The 21,601-nt window shown below is 45.8% G+C and overlaps 1 protein-coding gene across 1 annotated transcript in view; it reads right to left on the bottom strand.

Annotated features, from left to right (window-relative positions):
* Positions 1–21,601, bottom strand: part of LOC311106948 (rho guanine nucleotide exchange factor TIAM2-like) — a 63,643-nt gene that overhangs the window by 16,038 nt on the left and 26,004 nt on the right. The window contains exons 3-10 of the mRNA XM_084149354.1: positions 14,287–14,507; positions 12,660–13,994; positions 10,406–10,883; positions 8,245–8,420; positions 6,784–7,008; positions 4,664–4,849; positions 4,258–4,404; positions 1,318–1,380 (exon numbers count right to left, since the gene is read on the bottom strand). Coding sequence (XP_084005480.1) covers positions 1,318–1,380; positions 4,258–4,404; positions 4,664–4,849; positions 6,784–7,008; positions 8,245–8,420; positions 10,406–10,883; positions 12,660–13,988 — 2,604 coding nt within the window. The 5' untranslated portion in view covers positions 13,989–13,994; positions 14,287–14,507. The remainder of the gene's footprint in view (positions 1–1,317; positions 1,381–4,257; positions 4,405–4,663; positions 4,850–6,783; positions 7,009–8,244; positions 8,421–10,405; positions 10,884–12,659; positions 13,995–14,286; positions 14,508–21,601) is intronic.

The following is a 21,601-nucleotide window of genomic DNA, read 5'->3' as shown; positions in this document are numbered from 1 at the left end:
AAAAACTACAACTTTCATTACATCTGTTCAAAATCAATCAGTCAAAGATGTTTAATTAAAACCCCACGAAAACCCCAATCTCAGCTGACGTACGGGTGTATTGAACTAAAGCCAAAAGACAGTGAAAGTACACAGCAACAGGTCTGTGAAAGGGGAGGTCGGGGGTGTCTCCCATTCACTGATAGGTGTCCCCATTCACTGGCTGTACAGAGGGATTAACACTGGGTGACAATGGAATTCTGGGAGAATAAAGACCCTCGGTCGGCCTAACCCTCCCCACCCCCCGGACCCTCGAACTCGGCCGCCTCACGCCTGCCTGTTTGCATGGAGCAGTGTCAACAGATCAGCATGCTGTTGAGACAGCTGTGCTAGCCCCGACCCTGTGTGAATAGAAAGACCCCCACCTCCATCCCTCCATCCCTCCATCCTCATTCTCCCATATAAGAGGATTAGTCTGAGGCTGAGATTGATCGACTACAATACTCCTCGAATACGTCCCAAATGGCACCCTATTCCCTATATAGTGCTCTGGTCACTATGGGCCCTGGTGAAAAGTAGTACACGTTATAGGGAATAGGGTGCCATTTTGGACGCAAGCCCTCCCTAGCACCTGGTTCTAGTGCAAATTTAGGGGCAGTTTTAGGCGACTTACATCAAGTTTGACAAGGTCTGACAAACAGGGTTGGGTAGGTTACTTTCTAAATATAATCTGTTACAGTTACCTGTCCAAAATTGTAATCAGTAAGGTACTTTTTTGATTAACCAAACTCAGTAACGTAATCTGATTACTTTCAGTTACTTTTTGATTACTTTCCCCTTAAGAGGCATTAGAAGAAGACAAAAAGTATCCATCAAACACATTTGTTCTGTCATCATACTGGTCTCTGACTTGTGGTCAGACTCGCTCAGGTGGAACAAACTTAAACATGCGCCTTTTTTCAATGCTGAATTGAATGTCATTGAGAAAACAGAAAGGTGTCATAATGTATTTTCTTCTCGCGCGATCATCCTTTATGAATTTTAAAGTAATCAAAGAAGTAATCATCTAGTTTTTCAAAAGTATCTGTAATCTGATTACAATCTGTTCACTGGTAACATAATTGATTACAGGTCGTTTTTTTGGTAATCAGATTACATGTAATCAGTTACTCCCCAACCCTGCTGACAAATGTATCCATGACAACCTAAAGTTATTGAATAGAATATTGTAATGCGGTTAGCTAGTGAAATATGATAAATATACATATTTCCACTGGTTGCAGGAAATGATGAGGTAACATGTTGGGAAATGTTTTCAGGACAAAGTGCTTACTGTACCTCGAAGCTGCAGTGGTTGGGGATATAGCCAGCAAGCACTCCAATACTTTGTCCTTCCAAAACCTGCAACATGGAAAAAAGAACACGCACATTAAGCCTACTCAGTGACTCAGGAGAAAAATGCACACTAAAAAGAACTAACTCGGTCTATATTTACAATGTAATACATATAATTAAAAACTATCTAAAACCAAAGGCTTTGATACTATTCTGATCCAGATTGAGGCCTAAATAAGACTTGGAGGATCCATGGGAAGAAATAAAGGGTTTGGTGATGCTGAAATTACAGGTCTGACAGTCAGGCAGATGGAACGTCCCTCATCAGGCTGGTGGGGATGGAGACTGTCTCCCCTCCACCCAGATACCAGTCTGCCCTCAGCAGAGATAACGCTACCAATACCACCGCCCTCAGCCCACTACCAGTGGCAGGCAGTACCACCACAGAGACAAGGGGCCATGCCTATGTCAACGGCTTGCTGGAACTAAACAACAACCTCAGTACAAGGGACTCAAAAAGCACACAAAATGCTTGAGTGCTGGATAGTTGTAGGATTTTAGTCATTTTTCATTTTGACCTATTCTGTTTCCAGAAGCGGGGGTTGAGTGACACTGACTGACTGACTGACTGACTGACTGACTGACTGACTGACTGACTGACTGACTGACTGACTGACTGACTGACTGACTGACTGGCTGACTGACTGACTGACTGACTGACTGACTGACTGACTGACTGACTGACTGACTGACTGACTGACTGACTGACTGACTGACTGACTGACTGACTGACTGACTGACTGACTGACTGACTGACTGACTGACTGACTGACTGACTCCTCACCTTGACATCACAGCTCTCTGGAAGCAAAAACAAGGCTCTTAAAGTGACAAACCCCCAATCACGCTACAATAAAAATAAATTGCTGGGCTGGCAGAGAGAAGGGGGTAGAGTAGAGTCCCTTCGGTAAATGTGGGGCTGTAGGACGTTTAGTGGACGGCGCGGTGGTTTACACAGACCATCTGTTTGTCGCTGCTGGCATGCTGCAGCTTGCAACAATTAACCACATGTGGCTTCTAGTAATGTCTGTTCCATTGAGTGGTCTAGCTGGCCTCTCTATAGTGAGATTAGACTTTCTCTGACTCAGGCTCATAACAAAGAACTTCACTGCTGGGAAATGTATCCCTATCTGCCCCATGAGTAAGGAGGGAATCATGTACGGATTTGGGCACTACGTTTAACCTGTGTACAGAGATCTATGGACCGTCATGTTATATGTGTGTATTATATTAGATAGTGATGGTTCACATTAGACATAATCTGTATAACCATGGTATATGTGTATTACAGCGATGGTTCCGATGATTACCCAGGCACCCCTGGGCATTACCAACGTATGCCGTTTGGATCAGCAGCATATGGATATGCCATGTGAGTACACAGACGCTAGGTATGCCTGTGACTATGACTGTGAGATGTATCTTTCAGAATGTCAACACAGAGCACGTGTCAGGGGTGAAGTGGGCTTACCATGTCTATCCTATTTTACAATACAGCCAGTCTGTCTAATGTAATGTCACACTGGACAGAACTAAACAATGATGGAAGCAGAGGGGCCCAGTGTAGTTTGTCCTTCACTGAAGTCCTAGGGATAACAGATCCTATCAACATCCCAAAATAGACCACTCTCTGAGTGCTGTTTATCAAACAGAGACAGGGCCAGAGCCAGGGGGTGGGGCTTGGGCTGGGATAGGGGTTGGGGCAGGGGCTAGCTCTGGGACAGAGGTTGGGTCTGGGGCTAGCTCTGGGACAGAGGTTGGGTCTGGGGCTAGCTCTGGGACAGAGGTTGGGTCTGGGGCTAGCTCTGGGACAGGGGTTGGGTCTGGGGCTAGCTCTGGGACAGGGGTTGGGTCTGGGGCTAGCTCTGGGTCAGGGGTTGGGTCTGGGGGTAGTTCCGGGACAGGGGTTGGGTCTGGGGCTAGCTCTGGGACAGGGGTTGGGTCTGGGGCTAGCTCTGGGACAGGGGTTGGGTCTGGGGCTAGCTCTGGGACAGGGGTTGGGGCAGGGACTTAGACAGGGCCAGTGGATGGGACAGAGCTGGGGGTTGGGGCTGAGAAAGGGGCTGGGGTGTTGGAGAGACTGACTTGACTTCAATGACTGATGAGGATTTCAGCAGGTTGCTAGCTCTGCCCCTGACTGGGGAAAACAACTCCCTCACTCATCACCTCTATTTGGAATGTTCCCAAACAACGTACAGGAAAGATAGTTTTACGATGAGCAACCCCGTCTCCCTCCCGCTGGAAAAGTTCAACTCCCTCTGTCTGGCTAATTTATGGGTCATGGCTCGTGAGGAGTCAGTCAGTGCTTAAAACGCATTCCATGAACCAACCCGCTTCTTTTTCTCCAATGGATTTAACAAACAGGCTCTCTGTTTAAAAACAGAAGGGCTCCAGAAACGTGCCATCGGGTTGGGAGCCAAGTGGTCCCTTGTAAAGGATTGTTTATACAGGTGATAAAAAGGAGAACAGGCAAAAGGCAAATGGGAGTGCAGCAGCCAGGGGGCAACGGGGTAACCAGCACAGATATTTTCCCAGCTGATCGTTCAGTTCACCTAATAAAGGATTTTGGGAGGTTCATCCAAGAGCACCACAGAACTTCATTACCTCCTCAATGAGATATTCTTTACCTATATACTTTTCCCATTCACGTGGTGTGGCGGTATAGGGAGGTTGTAGGAAGGTTGTATGGAGGTTGTAGGGCATTTGTATGGACGTTGTTATAGGGAGTTTGTAGGGCAGTTGTACGAAGGTTGTTGGGCGGCTGTGGGGAGGTTGTAGGGCGGTTGTAGGGCGGTTGTAGGAAGCTTGTAGGAAGCTTGTAGGAAGGCTGTAGGGAGGTTGTAGGAAGGTTGTAAGGAGGCTCGCGGGGAGTTTGTACAGTACCTGGGACACGGACTCCCCCTTCTCCTTGCTGCGTTTGGTCAAGCTGTCCAGACCCTTGAGGGAGGAGAAGAGACCCCTCTTATTCCGAGCCCCTCTGGAAAAAGACTGGCAACGTCTCCGCAGGGTTGCCTCGTCACGGGTGCAGATCTGAGAACAGACATTAAAAGACATCACTTCTGTGGTTAGAGACTTTAAAGATCCCAAGTCTCTGTATTACAAATCTGACCAGAGAGCATGCTGATGTTTTCTGATCATAGTAAACATAGATGGCATTCAATAACATTCTTAATTGCACCTAGGGTGATAAATAAAGGTGTTTTCAATGGAACTGTTCCAGAGAATGTGCGAAATCCAATGTCCCAAGCTGAGGGTTGATATGGATGTGAGGCAGTAGATCAGGCCTCACCAGGGCATGAAATGAGGAGACAGAGAAGATCCCCAGGCGTCCCAGAGCGGTCTTAGAGGGGCGTCCTGCCACGGCCAGGAGACTCTTGGGGTTGGGGAGCTCACTGCCCTGCAGGCTGGCCAGGTAACAGCGCATCCGGAACAGATCCATGTGGAACTTCTCCAGGTTCTGCTCCCACTGCTGAATCTGGGGAGAAACAGACAGGACAGACACGCAGGGTTACACCACAGTACATAAAGGTTACGGTCACTTTCAAGGTGCCAGAATGGCCTCTCCACCCTCTCATTGACAAAGAGAGACCAGGCAGGGGAGCAACACAGACTCATAGTCACAGCCAGAGTCATTTCGAGTTTGGCCAAGTTTGACACAGTTCGCCATGTTAGCGGCTTTATTCACACACTTTTGGTGATGTGACAATACCAGAGCACCTCTATGTGAGGGTGACATGGTGACAGAATGGCCTCCACCCTCTCATTCAGAAGGGCGTCTCTAACTACAGAACGAGCCACATGGCTAATTGGAGCTACATAATCACCCTTATCGCTCTCTCGCTCTCATTCCCCCTCTCTTCTCTCAATCCTCCTTTCTTCTCTCTCTCCTTCACAGAGGGTGCATGTGTTATAACAGAGTCATTGTTTGTGAGATCAGGATTTAATCTAGAGAGGAGGCTTAAGAGGTTCACTTCAAATGGCAGAGAGAGCTAGTATCACTTTCAGAGAGACCGATCGTCAGACATCAAAGTGGCCGGTGGGCTTGGAGATGAGACCAGCTGCAGCAGTGGTTCCCCCCCCACCTTGATTACCTCACAAACTGGGCATGATGACCCACCCCCACCCCCTGTCCTGCCATTAAGAAGAAAGGACCCCTAACTACCCCTAATGCTGCTCCGGGAACCACTGCTGTCTGTCAACACATCAGCATTTGGTTTGCTACGCTATAAAATGTCCCCCTCATCTGGGTTTCCCATTACAACAGACTTCTATGAGGAGTGGATAGAATATGTTGATCGTACTAGTCTATTAGACTGAGAACATCTGGAATAGAAATGTCATGGTGGCAGGGTACTTGGTTCAGAAAGCTCCAGTTTCAACAAATGATGCTGCCAACACATCTAAGCTCATGTCACTATGTTCCACAACCACAAGGAAGGTTGTTATAGCGTAATGATTTTTGCCATTACATGGAGGTTGTAACTCGCAGATTATGGACAGAAACAAGATGTCATGCAGGTGTTAAAATATGTATGGTTCTACAGGAGAGAATGGTCTGGTTTCCATTGGAGCTGAGACACTAATGACCTAATAGGCCAATTTAACTAACTGCTTGTTTGAATGGCTCAGCCTAAGGGTGGCCCTTGATCTTAAGACCACGGCCGGATTACCAAACTGGCACGAAGGGCACGTGCACGTGGCCCCCGACCTCCAGGGGGCCCCCAACCATTTATTTTGTCTTCTTTTTTTTCTTTTTGGGGGGAGTTGTGGGGCCCCTGGTGGTCAAGGACCCCCCAGATAAATAAAAAAAAAGAAGACAAAATCATATCATATGATAGCAAAATGTGTAGAATTGCAGGAGGAAATTAACTTTAAAACTGCAACATTTTCTCATAGACTCATGACAAAATGTGTTGAATAGCATTATATATTTTGGGGGGGCTCCCTGGAGGACGGGGCCCCAAATGCGGTAGTCCGGCCATGCTTAAGACTCACAAGCACAGTTTTGTATTGCTATCCTTGCTGGGACCAAAGAATTGATTCCCATCCAAAATCCTATTTTCCATAACCCCTAACCCTAAATCTAATCCTAACCTTAAACCTTAACTTAACCATAACCTTAACCCCAAACTGCTAACCCTAAAACTATACTTAACCCTAACTCCTAACCCTAAACCTAACCGTAACCCCTAACCCTAACCTTAATTCTAACCCTAACCTTAATTCTAACCCTAACCCTAATTCTAACCCTAACCCTAATTGTAACCCTAACCCCTAAGCCTAAAATAGCTTAAATGTCTCCACTTGTCTGAATTTTCCTTGTTTTACTATCCTTGTGAGGACTTCTGGTACCCACAAGGATAGTTAAACAAAAATACACACAGCCACTAACCCATCTCAGTGCCTCACCTGGCTCTCGATGGCCTTCCTGTTCCTCTGGTCACTGATGACAGACAGCTGCAGCTCAGCCATCTTCTTCATCTTGCTGTCCATGTCTATCTTCTGCAGCAGGGCGCGGGTCTGGCTCCTCAGTAACCGCACCGTGTCTTCCTTCCCCTGTCTCTTCGCCAGCAGAGAGGCGCTGGCAGAGTGGATGGCCGTCACCCAGTTCTCCAGGTCTGTTTGACTGGCAGCCTGCGGGGAGGAACAGGGCTAGAGGACACAGTGCCATGGTAGGGCGGGGGAACATGGGGCCAGGTGACACAGTGCCATGGTAGGGCGGGGGAACATGGGGCCAGGTGACACAGTGCCATGGTAGGGCGGGGGAACATGGGGCCAGGTGACACAGTGCCAGGCCAGGGCAAGGGCAGGAGAACATGGCTCTCATTACCCGTCTTTCTTTCTCTCTACCCAGACGCCGGGATCTTTAAGTGCCAGACAAAAGCTCTTTGACACATTCATGACTATGCTACAAAGCTTCACTCCCCTCAGTTTCCCCCTCGTTGCCATGGTGCGTTGGGTAGATACTGCCCTGAAGTGTGATTTGTGTGTCTAGTAAACACTTGGTGACTGAATCAAATGAACGTTACTCTCTGGGAATAAGAAGGTGTTTTCAACACTCGTAAAACTGAGTGCGGAGAACATTAAAGAGACAACACTTTCCCTCTCAAATGTGGAAAAAGAGGTCAACAACCCTATTGCCAAACAGACACACAGGATGCATGCCAAATGGCACCCTATTCCCTACACAGTGCACTACTTTTGACCAGGGCCCATAGGGCACTATATAGGGAATAGGATGCCATTTAGGACGCACCTATACACAACTAGTCTACTCAGACCAGCCAGTAGGGACGTTTTTCCCAACCCTACCATTTCACTCCCTTATAGAACAAATAGCAATGGAGCTCTAAAGCTGTCAATACATCCAGACAGGACATAACCAACACCAATATAGTCATTACCAACCAGAACAGCAGCACATTCCATCCTAAAAAGCAGACGACAGCCCAGTCCATACTTGTGGTTGTCCCATAGCATATGGAGTTGTTAAAATATACAACCGTTCTAAAAAGAATGCAACAGACTGAAACAGACTGAGTTGAAACCACAACTCCATCACAAGGGGTCCATGAGGCAGGAGCAGGGCATATAGCAGAAAACCCTAAAATGTTCCCTCTTACATTCACACTGCGCTCTAAGAGAAAGAAACAAGCTCACGGTATTGCAATGTCCAATTTGTAACGACTGCATCAAAATGACGATGTACTGCAGATCTCAAACAACAATGGTGAATGAGGGCCTCCATGACAGGTGCCTCTGTTGACGGCACAACAGTCTGTGTAGAACTAACCTCGTCCCCAGGCTATTGCACAGGCATATACTATACTTCCGAGCTTTAGAATCCTGGTGTGCGAGGGTAGAACGTACCTGGAACAGATAGACGTCTCCATAGGCGTTGCTCAGGCAGAAGACGTTCTCCTTCTTGGGGTGTTCGGGGACGGCCTGGACAATGCTGTCCTCGGCCAGCAGGGCGTAGCGCGGAGACAGCTCCTGCTCGGGACAGCTGCTCTTCCCATAGGTCTCATAGAACAGGAGGGTACACCCTGTATGCACCAGAGAGGAGAGGAGGCTTTATCTAAGACACAGCTCTAGAACCATATTATGACACAATGACTCAATGTCAACAATAGCCTTGTAAGGGGAATACCTACCGAACATAGTGCATTCGGAAAGTATTCAGACCCCGTGACTTTTTCCACCTTTTTTTTTTGTTACAGCCTTGTTCTAAAATGGATGAAATAAATAAAAATCCTCATCAATCTACACACAATACCTCACAATGACAAAGCGAAAACAGGTTTTTATTTATTAAAAATAAACAACAGAAATACCTTATTTACATAAGTATTCCGACCCTTTGCTATGCATCCTGCTTCCAGTGATCATCCTTGAGATGTTTCTACAACTTGATTGGAGTCCACCTGTGGTAAATTAAATTGATTGGACATACCTTGGAAAGGCACATACCTGTCTATATAAGGTCCCACAGTTGACAGTGCATGTCAGAGCAAAAACCAAGCCATGGGGTCGAAGGAATTGTCCGTAGAGCTCAGAGACACGATTGCGTCGAGGCACAGATCTGGGGAAGGGTACCAAAAAATGTCTGCAGCATTGAAGGTCCCCAAGAACACAGTGACCTCCATCATTCTTAAATGGAAGAAGTTTGGAACCACGAAGACTTTTCCTAGAGCTAGCCGCCCGGCAAAACTGAGCAATCGGGGGAGAAGGGCCTTGGTCAGGAAGGTGACCAAGAACCCAATGGTCCCTCTGACAGAGCCCCAGAGTTCCTCTGTGGAGATGGGAGAACCTTCCAGAAGGACAACGCTCTCTGCAGCACTCCACCAATTAGGCCTTTATGGTAGAGTGGCCAGGCGGATGTCACTCCTCAGTAAAAGGCACATGACAGCCCGTTTGGAGCTTGCCAAAAGGCACCTAAAGGACTCTCAGACCATGAGAAACAAGATTCTCTGGTCTGCTGAAACCAAGATTGAATTCTTTGGCCTGAATGCCAAGCGTGACGTCTGGAGGAAACCTGGCACCATCCCTACAGTGAAGCATGGTGGTGGCAGCATCATGCTGTGGGGATGTTTTTCAGCGGCAGGGACTGGGAGACTAGTCAGGATCGAGGGAAAGATGAACGGAGCAAAGTACAGAGAGATCCTTGATGAAAACCTGCTCCAGAGCGCTCAGGACCTCAGACTGGGACGAAGGTTCACCTTCCAACAGGACAACGACCCTAAGCACACAGCCAAGACAACACAGGAGTGGCTTTGGGACAAGTCTCTGAATGTCCTTGAGTGGCTCAGCCAGAGCCCGGACTTGAACCCGATCGAACATCTCTGGAGAGACCTGAAAATAGCTGTGCAGCGACGTTCCCCATCCAACCTGACAGAGCTTGAGAGGATATGCAGAGAAGAAATGGGAGAAACTCCCCAAATACAGGTGTGCCAAGCTTGTAGCGTTATACCCAAGAAGACTCGAGGCTGTAATCGCTGCCAAAGGTGCTTCAACAAAGTACTGAGTAAAGGGTCTGAATACTTATGTAAATTAAATATTTCAGTTTATTATTATTTTTCTTTGAAATGTGCAAACATTTCTAAAAACCTGTTTTTGCTTTGTCATTATGGGGTATTGTGTGTAGATTGATGATGATTTTTTTTTTTTAAATCCATTTTAGAATAAGGCTGTAACATAACAAAATGTGGTAAAAGTCAAGGGGTCTGAATACTTTCCGAATGCAATGTATATCAAACAAAATGCATGTAGTAGCAAATGCTATTCTGTTAACCTTTATTTAACTAGGTTGTCCCATTATGGTCAGAAGACTTCTTTCCCAAGGTGGACCTAAACTGCATCCCAAATGGCACCCTAAAAATGGCACCCTATTCCCTTTATAGTGCACTCGGGTTCTGGTCAAAAGAAGTGCACTATATAGGGAATAGGGTGCCATTTGGGATGCACACCTATTGTCTGTATGTAGCACAGGTTATTTCCAGCGAGTGCAGGTGGAAGGAGGAGGGAGCCCTACCTTTGAGTGTGACCCAGTATTGCCTCCACTTCCTACGGGCCACCAGCTCCAGCTTCCTGTCCTTGTGCAGGGTGAGGATGGGCTTGAAGGAGAGCCAGCCGGCCCTGCGCACCACCCCCTGCTCCTTCTCAAACAGCAGGTCCAGCTGCTCCAGGGAACCCAGGGAGCCACTGCCACTGCTCTCCCCCTGCTCTCCCTCTCCTATTCCCACCCCTCCCCCCATCTCCTCCTCCTCTCCCTCCTCCGAGGGCTCAGTCCGCTCCGGCCCACTGTAGCGTCCTGTCTCCAGCTCCTGCATGAAGTTCTCGTAGATGTTCTGGCGCAGAGCGTCACTGTGGCACTGTTGGCCCTTGGTGTGGGTGTAGGTCTGGGTGTGGAGGGGATTCCATAGTGGACCAGTTAACTGGGAGCTAGAGTTACCTAACCCAGGGTCCACTCCACTGCTAAAGCCCTCACTGGTCTCGCTACCATAAGGCTCCTAGGGAGAGAGAGACAGAGCAGGATGGTAGGAGAGGAAAAAAAGTATGAATATCTAGCTAGACCTTAAAAATACCATTAAAGTTGAACGATCATCTAACAATATCGCAATATCAGGGACACAGAAGAGCAACATTCTCATGTATTTCTCGATTTACCATTTCCTGGACAGGATGTAATGATTTTCTATTTGTATTAGAACATAATATGAGATGTATTGTGAGATACTCTAATATGATACTCTAACATTATATAATACAATAATACCCTGGAATGTTGCTGGTACGGGTAACAGAAGACATGGATATTATACAGACCAATCTAGAGCAAACATTCTTGCGACTTGGCCTTGGCTTGTGCTAGCCGGAACCGCTCATAGGAGCAGGAGCCTACCCAGCTAGCACATTTGGTTCATTGGAAGTTGTGGGAACGTACGTTTTTGGTTTCCCATTGGTTCTGGGAACGAAACAATACGTTTCCTGACCGGTAAAACTGAACATTCTGTGATATGGACATTATAATTTATTTGAAGGTAATTAAATAACTTTCTGAGAACATGTTTCAATAAGACTTTTCATAACACTTCTAGCTTAGGTTAACTGTTTTGAACTCTAAACATAGATAGAGCACATGGAAATTAATTTGCTTAGGTATTCCCACAGGGGGCCAGTATGAAAAAAAATAAAAAATAATGTATGCACTCACTAACTGTAAGTCGCTCTGGATAAGAGCGTCTGCTAAATGACTAAAATGTAAATGTAAAAATGTATTAATCATGCAAACACATTTATTTTTTATTGTGGCACAGTGTCAGTGAGATTCAAACCATGATCTTCTGTTTTCTGTCCATGGAATTAGTCGATGCCAGCTGTCCCAGCAAAGGGTTACCTGTCATCCACATCTGGTTCCGAGGAGCATTTCCCGGAGACGAGACCTACCCCAATTTATTTAATAAAAATTCCATATTGCATTCTGTCTTTGTTGTCCATTCAGTTAAGCCTGTATTCGATTGAACTGAAATTCCCACAGAATAACGTTTTTTCTTAACGTTCTCTGAACTATTTTAGAAAATTCCCAATGTCAAACCAGTTGGAGAACATTACCAAAATTGAAATTAAATGTAACCATGTTTGAACTTTTAGGAAAAGTTCTGTTAAAGTAAGGAAATACCAATGTAATATTCTCCAGCGACAAAAGGAGCGGGGAAGGTTTCCTTTCTGAACCGACAACATCGATCTTTGAAATCTTTCCCATGTAAATATTATCTAATTCTACACAAAGCCTTAGGGAGACTGGCCTATAGTCTTACATAATATCTGTCAAAATTATCTAAGGTTCTGAAAATGTTTCAGCGGGTAACTATTGTTAGAATAAGTTCTTTTGTGGTGTTTTTTCCTTTCAAAGTAGTGTTTATCTCAATGGCTTGATTTTGTTTAAAGAACAAGCTACACATGTATCTCCAAAGATCCAGTCTGTCAGATGTAAACTGAGGGTATTAAAGAGCCATAGGATGACGTGTGACAGAGAGACATTCATGTGGCACTGCAATGATCTGCATCGTCAGACTGGATTTAAGAGCCAACCGCCATCAGCCAATCACGTTGACCAAAACAATGAGATTACCATCACACAGACTCAGCGAGCAGTCTTATCTCATCTCCTAGACAACTGGGGACACGTCATCTGATAAAGAGTCTACACTACATGCCCAGTCTTCCCCCCTTCACTGTGTACCCTTCCCTCCTCCCATCCCCTCTTTCTTCCCCTCTTCCCTCACCTGTAGTCTTCTTTTCTTCCTGCTCAGACTTCCCGTCCAGTCGCTGAGGCGCCTGATGCGGCTCTTCAGGTGGTCCTTCCTGCTGTTACCGACCACGATGGCGGAGGGCTCGGTGGCCGCCGTGGCGGCGACCCTCCTGCATGGCAGCGTGTGACTGTGAGAGGAGGAGTAGCGCTGGTCGTACAACCCCGAACTCTCCTCCTGGATGACCGCGTCCAGGGTCAGTACCGAAGCCAGCGACCCCCGTTGCTGGGGAACGTCCTGGAACTGAGTAGTGGGGAACACAGCCGCCACGCTGGGGTCAGAGTAGAGGTCAGACAGGGACACGGGAGGGGACATGAGGCTAAACTGACTCTGCTCCGGGTGAAGGATCATGGAGTCCCCGATACCACTGTCCTCAGTGCGGCCCGAAGAGCAAGTGTTATACCCGTTGCTGTTAAACCCTCGGCTTGTATATTGACCGTTACTATCCACAGTCTGGAAGAGGAGGCTGGGATTGAACCCCGGGGAGATGTCCTCAGTGCGGGCGGACGAGAAGGTGTTGTAGCCGCAGCCAGTCTCCTCGGTGCGCGTGGAGGAGTAGGTGGTGTAGCCGCTGCTGTTGTCCCCCGCTACGGTCTGACTACAGGTGAATACATTGTCGTTGAGCTCCGTGGCGTTCCCCCAGGGAGAGTCGTACCAGGAGCCCTCGGAGCTCAGGGAGCTGCCCTTGCTGGTCCTAGTCAGAGAGGCCTCTGGGGCGGCTTCCACAGGGTGGCTGTGGCCTGACAGACCCTGGGGCTCCAGTGACATCCGCCTGCCGTTGGTGAACTCAACACGCATGCTGCCGTCCTTACTGAGGAGCACCTTGGGGCTGCTGCGGCTCTCTAGGGGCCCCCCGTGCTCACACGGAGAAGTCCTTTCGGGGGTGCGCTGTCCGTTAGCCCCGAGACTGTTAACACTCTCCCCACTACTCTCCAGGTAACTGTAACCGGTATGACAGACATTTTTCCTGGTCACTTGGGAACCGTCCCCTCTGCCACACCTCTGTGAAGAGCTATGCTTCAGCTTGGCTCCCGGGGACCCCCCCAGTTCCCTGCCCTCCTTAGTGATGTGGTGCTCATAGTGTTGCGAAGAGCCATAAGGCTGGTTGTGAGTGATCTTGTGCTGGGGCAGGCAGCCCCTCCCTCCCTTGCCTCTGGTTCTGTATCCCTGGCTGCTCCCCTCGCTGCCCCTCCACCAGCTATGGGGGGACAGGGCCTCCTCTTTAGTGGAGTGGAACTTTAGAGAGCAGGGTTTGGGTTTCCCAGGGACGTTAAAGCTGCTGTACTGGCTGTCAGTGTTTCCCATTCTGATCTGCTGGGCAGAAGACAAAACATCAGAATGAGAGATAATCAAGAGAGGATGCATTTCATTGTAATGGAAAAATAATAGGTTGTTAACTGACTTCCCAGGTAAAAAAAAAAAATATGAAAGGAAATGAACTCACATGAGGTTAAACAAAATAAAATGACATCACAAAAAATAAAATGAAATAAAATCACATAAAGACAATGTTAAATAAAACAAAATGAAATCACATAAGGTAAATGAAATGAAAGCACATAAAAAAATGACTTTATACACACCAGCTGTAAAGTTATCTTACCAGTTGCGGTGTCTGTCCTCAGGACAAACTTAGATACTACTCTGCATACTCCTATGGGCTACGTCTCAGCAGCGCTAGCTGGGCTCTGTGCCGTTGTGTGATCTCTTCAGGACTGAGCACCTCTCTCTCTCACACACTCACACTCACACAGCTGCTCACTCTCTCTCCTACTCTCACTCTCTCTCACTCGCTCGCTCTCTCTCTCTCTCTCTCCGGCTCATCTGTAGGGAAACAGAGGAGGGAGGGGCTTCGGTCAGTTCCACACACAGTCTGCCTTGTGTGTGAGCCTACTGTGGTTAGAGCCCCACCCCAAATCTAAACACCCCTTCTTCCTTGGCTTGGCCATCCCCCCACTCCACTCAGCCTCCTTCCATGACGTACTACTACTGAGCTGCTGAAGGGGCTTTTTAAAAGCAGACTTCATTCTGTCGCATGTTTATTTTGGTTCTCAGGAATTCGGAGCAATTTTCTCTTCTTTAAAAAAAAAAGACGGTTGAGTTGAAGTCATCAGACAAGGCTATTTGGAGCGTCACCGCAAGCAATGTCTCTTAGCGCTTCATAAAGTCAGATTTAAACTTTCAAAAAATAACACAAGTTAGAAATCTCACATCAGATCAAGTTCAAGCCAAGAAGTATGACAGAGAACATATCCTCAAGGTAAAACCATTACGGACATTTTGAAATACAATATGACATTGCAAAGAAATTACATCAACCCCAGTCTTTCCTGAAACAGATAAAGCCTCAGAGACTTTTTACATCTTGCCCAGAGTTCTCATTTCCTGAGAGACAGAGAGGGGTCAGAGGTTAGAGTGGCCCAAGGTTCACTGTTCCAGCAGTAAACTATAGCAGCACTACGCCTATCCTGTCCTGGGTTCATTCATACTGAAGAGGAGGAGAGGAGTGGAAAGGAAGAACGGAAGGAGAGGAGGTGAGGAGGAGTAGAGGAGAGGAGGACAGAGCCCTGGCTACACAAAGCAGGGTGAGAATACATCACACTGCTGACCCTAAACACATCAACGACCCTTGACCCCTTCATTTAAACCCAACAGGAAGCACCGATGGGGAAACCTTGGAAGCTGAAACACCCAGTCAGACGGCAGAGGAAAGAGCAACTTGTTGTCTCCAGTCATTAAGCTAGAATGTTGAGGAGGACAGAAGAATGGCCAGCAGTGTGACAGGTTGTATTCGACACTCGCTGTGTGCGTAAAAAGAAGACGAACGCTTTCAGCCAGCCAATGGTCTGCCACTCAGCCAGGGCTCCAGACTATGGGCCTGTGCAGTGGGCTGGGCGGAACCGTGGAACGGGGTGCTTTGTGACACGGTTGTCGGCTTGCGCGGCAGACAAGGAGGCCGTGAATGGCTAAAGGTAGAGGCGGTGGTCGACACTTTTGTTGTGCCTCTCCTATAGGCCATCTGCTCCCTCGCTGGGGAAGCCCTGTCACCCTCGACCCTGGCATTCTTCAAGCACAATGAGCCCCCCGTGCAGAACTCCAGGCCAGCCATACTGCAGTGGAATGCATCAGGGCTGAAAATAGGGACGTGCTCTTGTTTGAAGTTTTTTTTTTGGGGGGGGGGGGGTGCGTGTGTGTTCATGTGGAGGAATGCCACCTGCACTATTTATTCCATGATATCAGAGCAGTTCAAAACCAACAGTTCAAACCTTTCATTTCTATTTCAGTGAAGAACATAATTGTCTTTTGTTCACCAAATACAGTACTACGAAACAAGTTCAATCTGAATCCCACTTACTATCTTGCTCTCTCTCTTGTCCCAGCAGCCTCTATGCCTCTTTCCTCCTCCTGATCCCTTTCCTGTTGCTGTGCTTACATGGGCCTGCTAAACACTAACTACGTCCCAAATGGCACCCTATTCCCTATATAGTGCACTCCTTTTGACCAGGGCTCTATATCCCTGGTCAGAAGTAGTGCACTATATGGGCATGGGCCCTGGTCAAAAGTAGTGCACTATATAGGGAATAGGGTGCCATTTGGGAAGCACCCATTGTATCAGCCAGGCCCCACATACTTCACACAACCTTCCATAAGGGGATAAAGCACAGAGAGAGAGCATCCTGACAGTGTTCCAAAACAGACCGTTAAAACAAGGTACAGGCCCTTCTCTTCATCCACTTTATGTTTGTCACATGAATGTCGTTAGAGCACATCTGCTGCGGCCAAGAACTCCCGACTAAAAATCTACTGCTATGATCTAATATTGTAATAACACAAAAGCCCAACTGCCCAAGTTTACGACTACAGTACATATGAGTCATCGTACAATGGAATTGTTCATTGTAAACGGTCACTTTCACAGCAAAATTCAACATGATTAAATAAATGAAACTTATAACGTTTTTTCAAACAGATCAAAACTGTAGGAGGCATGAATGTAGATGTTTTTTTAAAGAAAAAATATGTTTGCTAGATTCAAATCCCCACACTGTGTCAGCAGCAGCAGCAGCATGTGTAGCCTACTATGGATGGAGCCAAAACCCAGTGCATCATTTCTCCTTCAGCAACCGGATAGAGGAAGCAGGAAGAACAGATAGATCATAAAGAGAAGGAAACAGAGACACCTACCTCCCTCAGGACTGATGCTATGGTGTCTCTCTCTCGCTCTCTCTCTCATACAAACTATCATGCCACAGCATAGGAGACTGGACACACACAAACACTCAGGAAGGAATGTAGAGGACATCACGCACATGCAGGCAATAGTGCAGTTCCGCACATACACTTGGAGGAGGATCAGGGAGTCAGTGGAAGAAAAACAGAGAGAGAAGAAGGGGGCCATTGTTGTTATTTGGCTATGATGGTTTAGATGAGGGGTGTCAAACTCATTTTGCCCCGGGGGCCGCATTCATTCTTCAATGAGGTCCCGAGGGCCGCATTAAAAATTGGTTGTATTTCCTCGCCGTCAAAATTAATAGTCCTCTATCCATCGTTTTGGGAATTTTCGATGCTCCCTGACTGTCTAGCCTTCATTTAAGTGATTATTAGCGAGCTGGACAATATATTTTAGTCATTTTAAAGTATATTGAGGTTGTCCCCCCCCATCCCCCAACTCGCCACCCGGCCGCCTGTGATTATATATACAGTACCAGTCAAAGGTTTGGACACACCTACTCTTTCAAGGGTTTTCTTTATTTTTACTATTTTCTACATTGTAGAATAATAGTAAAGACATCAAAACTATGAAATAACACATATGGAATCATGTAGTAACCAAAAAAGTGTTAAACAAATCAAAATATATTTTATATTTGAGATTCTTCAAATAGCCACCCTTTGCCCTGATGACAGCGTTGCACACTCTTGGCATTCTCTCAACCAGCTTCACCTGGAATGCTTTTCCAACAGTCTTGAAGGAGTTCCCACATATGCTGAGCACTTGTTGGCTGCTTTTCCTTCACTCTGCGGTCCGACTCATTCCAAACCATCTCAATTGGGTTGAGGTCGGGGGATTGTGGAGGCCAGGTCATCTGATGCAGCACTCCATCACTCTGCTTCTTGGTAAAATAGCCCTTACACAGCCTGGAGGTGTATTGGGTAATTGTACTGTTGAGAAACAAATGATAATCCCACTAAGCCCAAACCAGATGGGATGGCGTATCGCTGCAGAATGCTGTGGTAGCCATGCTGGTTAAGTGTGAATTCTAAATAAATCACAGACAGTGTCACCAGCAAAGCACCCCCACACCATAACACCTCCTCCTCCATGCTTTACGGTGGGAACTACACATGTGGAGATCATCCGTTCACCCACACCGCGTCTCACAAAGACATGGCGGTTGGAACCAAAAATCTCCAATTTGGACTCCAGACCAAAGGACACATTTCCACCGGTCTAATGTCCATTGTTCGTGTTTCTTGGCCCAAGCAGGTTTCTTCTTCTTATTGGTGTCCTTTAGTAGTGGTTTCTTTGCACCAATTCGACCATGAAGGCCTGATTCACACAGTCCCCTCTGAACAGATGATGTTGAGATGTGTCTGTTACTTGAACTCTGTGAAGCATTTATTTGGGCTGCAATTTCTGAGGCTGATAACTTTAATAAACGTATCCTTTTTTTGGGGGGGGGGGTAGATCAGCTTTAATATTGCAGATAGATTGTAACTTCCATCAATGTAATTGTCTGCATAATTTCCAATCCCTCATATGTTTTTCTTTCTCGCAAATATATATATATATATATATATATACACACACACACACATACATATACATTTCCTTTTTAAAAATATATTTCCCTTTATTACTTTCCAACCCCACCACCCCTTCCCTAATTGGAGTAAACTAGTGAACAACAATGCTTAGGCCTCTACTTCCAGCTTATACATACTATATACATTTTATGGACACAGTCAATTTTACAATAATTCTATTTTGTTTATTTTTACTCCTGAACTTCCTCTACCCTCAACCTCTCCGATCATTTTCATGATGTCCATCCGGTTTGCTTCTATATGCCATATCTTTCTAACTGTGCTCTTTCACAAAAGCTCTCAACCTATAACCTATATACTTATTATGGACACAGTATGCTTACATTATTAGTTATCTTGTTGTTATTAGTTGTTGTTAGTTGTTATTAGTCCCATCCTTCAACTCCATTCAACACCACCCATCTATCTCTTAACACCATCCATATTGGATTTCTATTTGCCATATATTTTTCAACTGTACTGTTGAAACAAGCTACAAATGGACAGTACCAAAACAAATGATCTAATGATTCTGTCTCTTCGCAGCAAAATCTGCAGAGCTGGGAAGATTGTATCCCCCATATAAATAACATTTTATTGGTAGCAAGAATTTTATATAATAATTTAATTATAAGTTTTGAATCCGGCGTCGTTTTGCGTATCAGTTCATAAACACTATGCCATGGGATCGGTACATCAAAAATCTCTTCCCAAATATTTTGCAATCTACAGTGGGGAGAACAAATATTTGATACACTGCCGATTTTGCAGGTTTTCCTACTTACAAAGCATGTAGAGGTCTGTAATTTTTATCATAGGTACACTTCAACTGTGAGAGACGGAATCAAAAAAAATCCAGAAAATCACATTGTATGATTTTTAAGTAATTCATTTGCATTTTATTACATGACATAAGTATTTGATACATCAGAAAAGCAGAACTTAATATTTGGTACAGAAACCTTTGTTTGCAATTACAGAGATCATACGTTTCCTGTAGGTCTTGACCAGGTTTGCACACACTGCAGCAGGGATTTTGGCCCACTCCTCTATACAGACCTTCTCCAGATCCTTCAGGTTTCGGGGCTGTCGCTGGGCAATACGGACTTTCAGCTCCCTCCAAATATTTTCTATTGGGTTCAGGTCTGGAGACTGGCTAGGCCACTCCAGGATCCTTGAGATGCATCTTACGGAGCCACTCCTTAGTTGCCCTGGCTGTGTGTTTCGGGTCGTTGTCATGCTGGAAGACCCAGCCACGACCCATCTTCAATGCTCTTACTGAGGGAAGGAGGTTGTTGGCCAAGATCTCGCGATACATGGCCCCATCCATCCTCCCCTCAATACGGTGCAGTCGTCCTGTCCCCTTTGCAGAAAAGCATCCCCAAAGAATGATGTTTCCACCTCCATGCTTCACGGTTGGGATGGTGTTCTTGGGGTTGTACTCATCCTTCTTCTTCCTTCAAACACGGCGAGTGGAGTTTAGACCAAAAAGCTCTATTTTTGCCTCATCAGACCACATGACCTTCTCCCATTCCTCCTCTGGATCATCCAGATGGTCATTGGCAAACTTCAGATGGGCCTGGACATGCGCTGGCTTGAGCAGGGGGACCTTGCGTGCGCTGCAGGATTTTAATCCATGATGGCGTAGTGTGTTACTAATGGTTTTCTTTGAGACTGTGGTCCCAGCTCTCTTCAGGTCATTGACCAGGTCCTGCCATGTAGTTCTGGGCTGATCCCTCACCTTCCTCATGATCATTGATGCCCCACGAGGTGAGATCTTGCATGGAGCCCCAGACCGAGGGTGATTGACCGTCATCTTGAACTTCTTTCATTTTCTAATAATTGCGCCCATCCCAGCCTTGTGCAGGTCTACAATTTTATCCCTGATGTCCTTACACAGCTCTCTGGTCTTGGCGATTGTGGAGAGGTTGGAGTCTGTTTGATTGAGTGTGTGGACAGGTGTATTTTATACAGGTAAAGAGTTCAAACAGGTGCAGTTAATACAGGTAATGAGTGGAGAACAGGAGGGCTTCTTAAAGAAAAACTAACAGGTCTGTGAGAGCCGGAATTCTTACTGGTTGGTAGGTGATCAAATACTTATGTCATGCAATAAAATACAAATTAATTACTTAAAAATCATACAATGTGATTTTCTGGATTTTTGTTTTAGATTCCGTCTCTCACAGTTGAAGTGTACCTATGATAAAAAATACAGACCTCTACATACTTTGTAAGTAGGAAAACCTGCAAAATCAGCAGTGTATCAAATACTTGTTCTCCCCACTGTATATGGGATGGCTGTCAATCCTTTGGTCCTTAAATGAAACTGGAATACTTTGTTATTTATCACAGTTTTCTTTAACCAATTATGTTCTTTAATGCAAGGCCGACAGACAAGTTCCTTACATTTTCCCCCTTCCACTTTCCTCTTCCATTTTTGCGGTAATGCTGCAATTATTTGGTTGTAATTTTGGGTAGAGCAGACATTTCCATATGTTTTTGTTAGCTGCATGTGCGACATAACTCCACCAGTCCTACCGATGATATCATTTACGAAGATTATACCTTTTTTAAACATTGTGTAAAAAAAATGTTTTTTTTTCAATTACTATATTTGAGTTTAACCACAATATTTGTTGCATTATTTGTTCTGTCGTTTCTGGAGGATTAAATTGAAATTACAACCAACTTTCTATGGCTTGTTTTAGAAATAGTGATATTTGGGAGATTATTTCCTTTTCAAATAACTGAAAGTGTGAGGTTGTAATCTGAATAAAGGGAAAAAGGCCAGTCTTGAACATTGGGTGAGACAATCTTACTAATTTGCTAGAGAACCAGTTCGGATTTAAGTATAACTTTTGTATGACTGAAGCTTTTAGTGATAGGTCTAATGCTTTAATATTTAATAATTTCTGTCCTCCGAATTCATATTCATTATATAAATAGGCCCGTTTAATTTTGTCTGGCTTGCTGTTCCAAATAAAATGGAATATATTTTTCTCATATAATTTTAAAAACTGTTCGCTAGGTGTAGGCAAGACCATAAGCAAATAGGTAAATTGGGATAATACTAAAGAGTTAATCAAGGTGATTTTCCCACAAATTGACAG

Source organism: Coregonus lavaretus, assembly GCF_964263955.1.
Source record: "Coregonus lavaretus genome assembly, chromosome: 31".
Taxonomy (NCBI): Eukaryota; Metazoa; Chordata; class Actinopteri; order Salmoniformes; family Salmonidae; genus Coregonus; species Coregonus lavaretus.
Note: the sequence above shows the minus strand (reverse complement) of the source record. Positions and strands in the feature narration are given on the sequence as shown.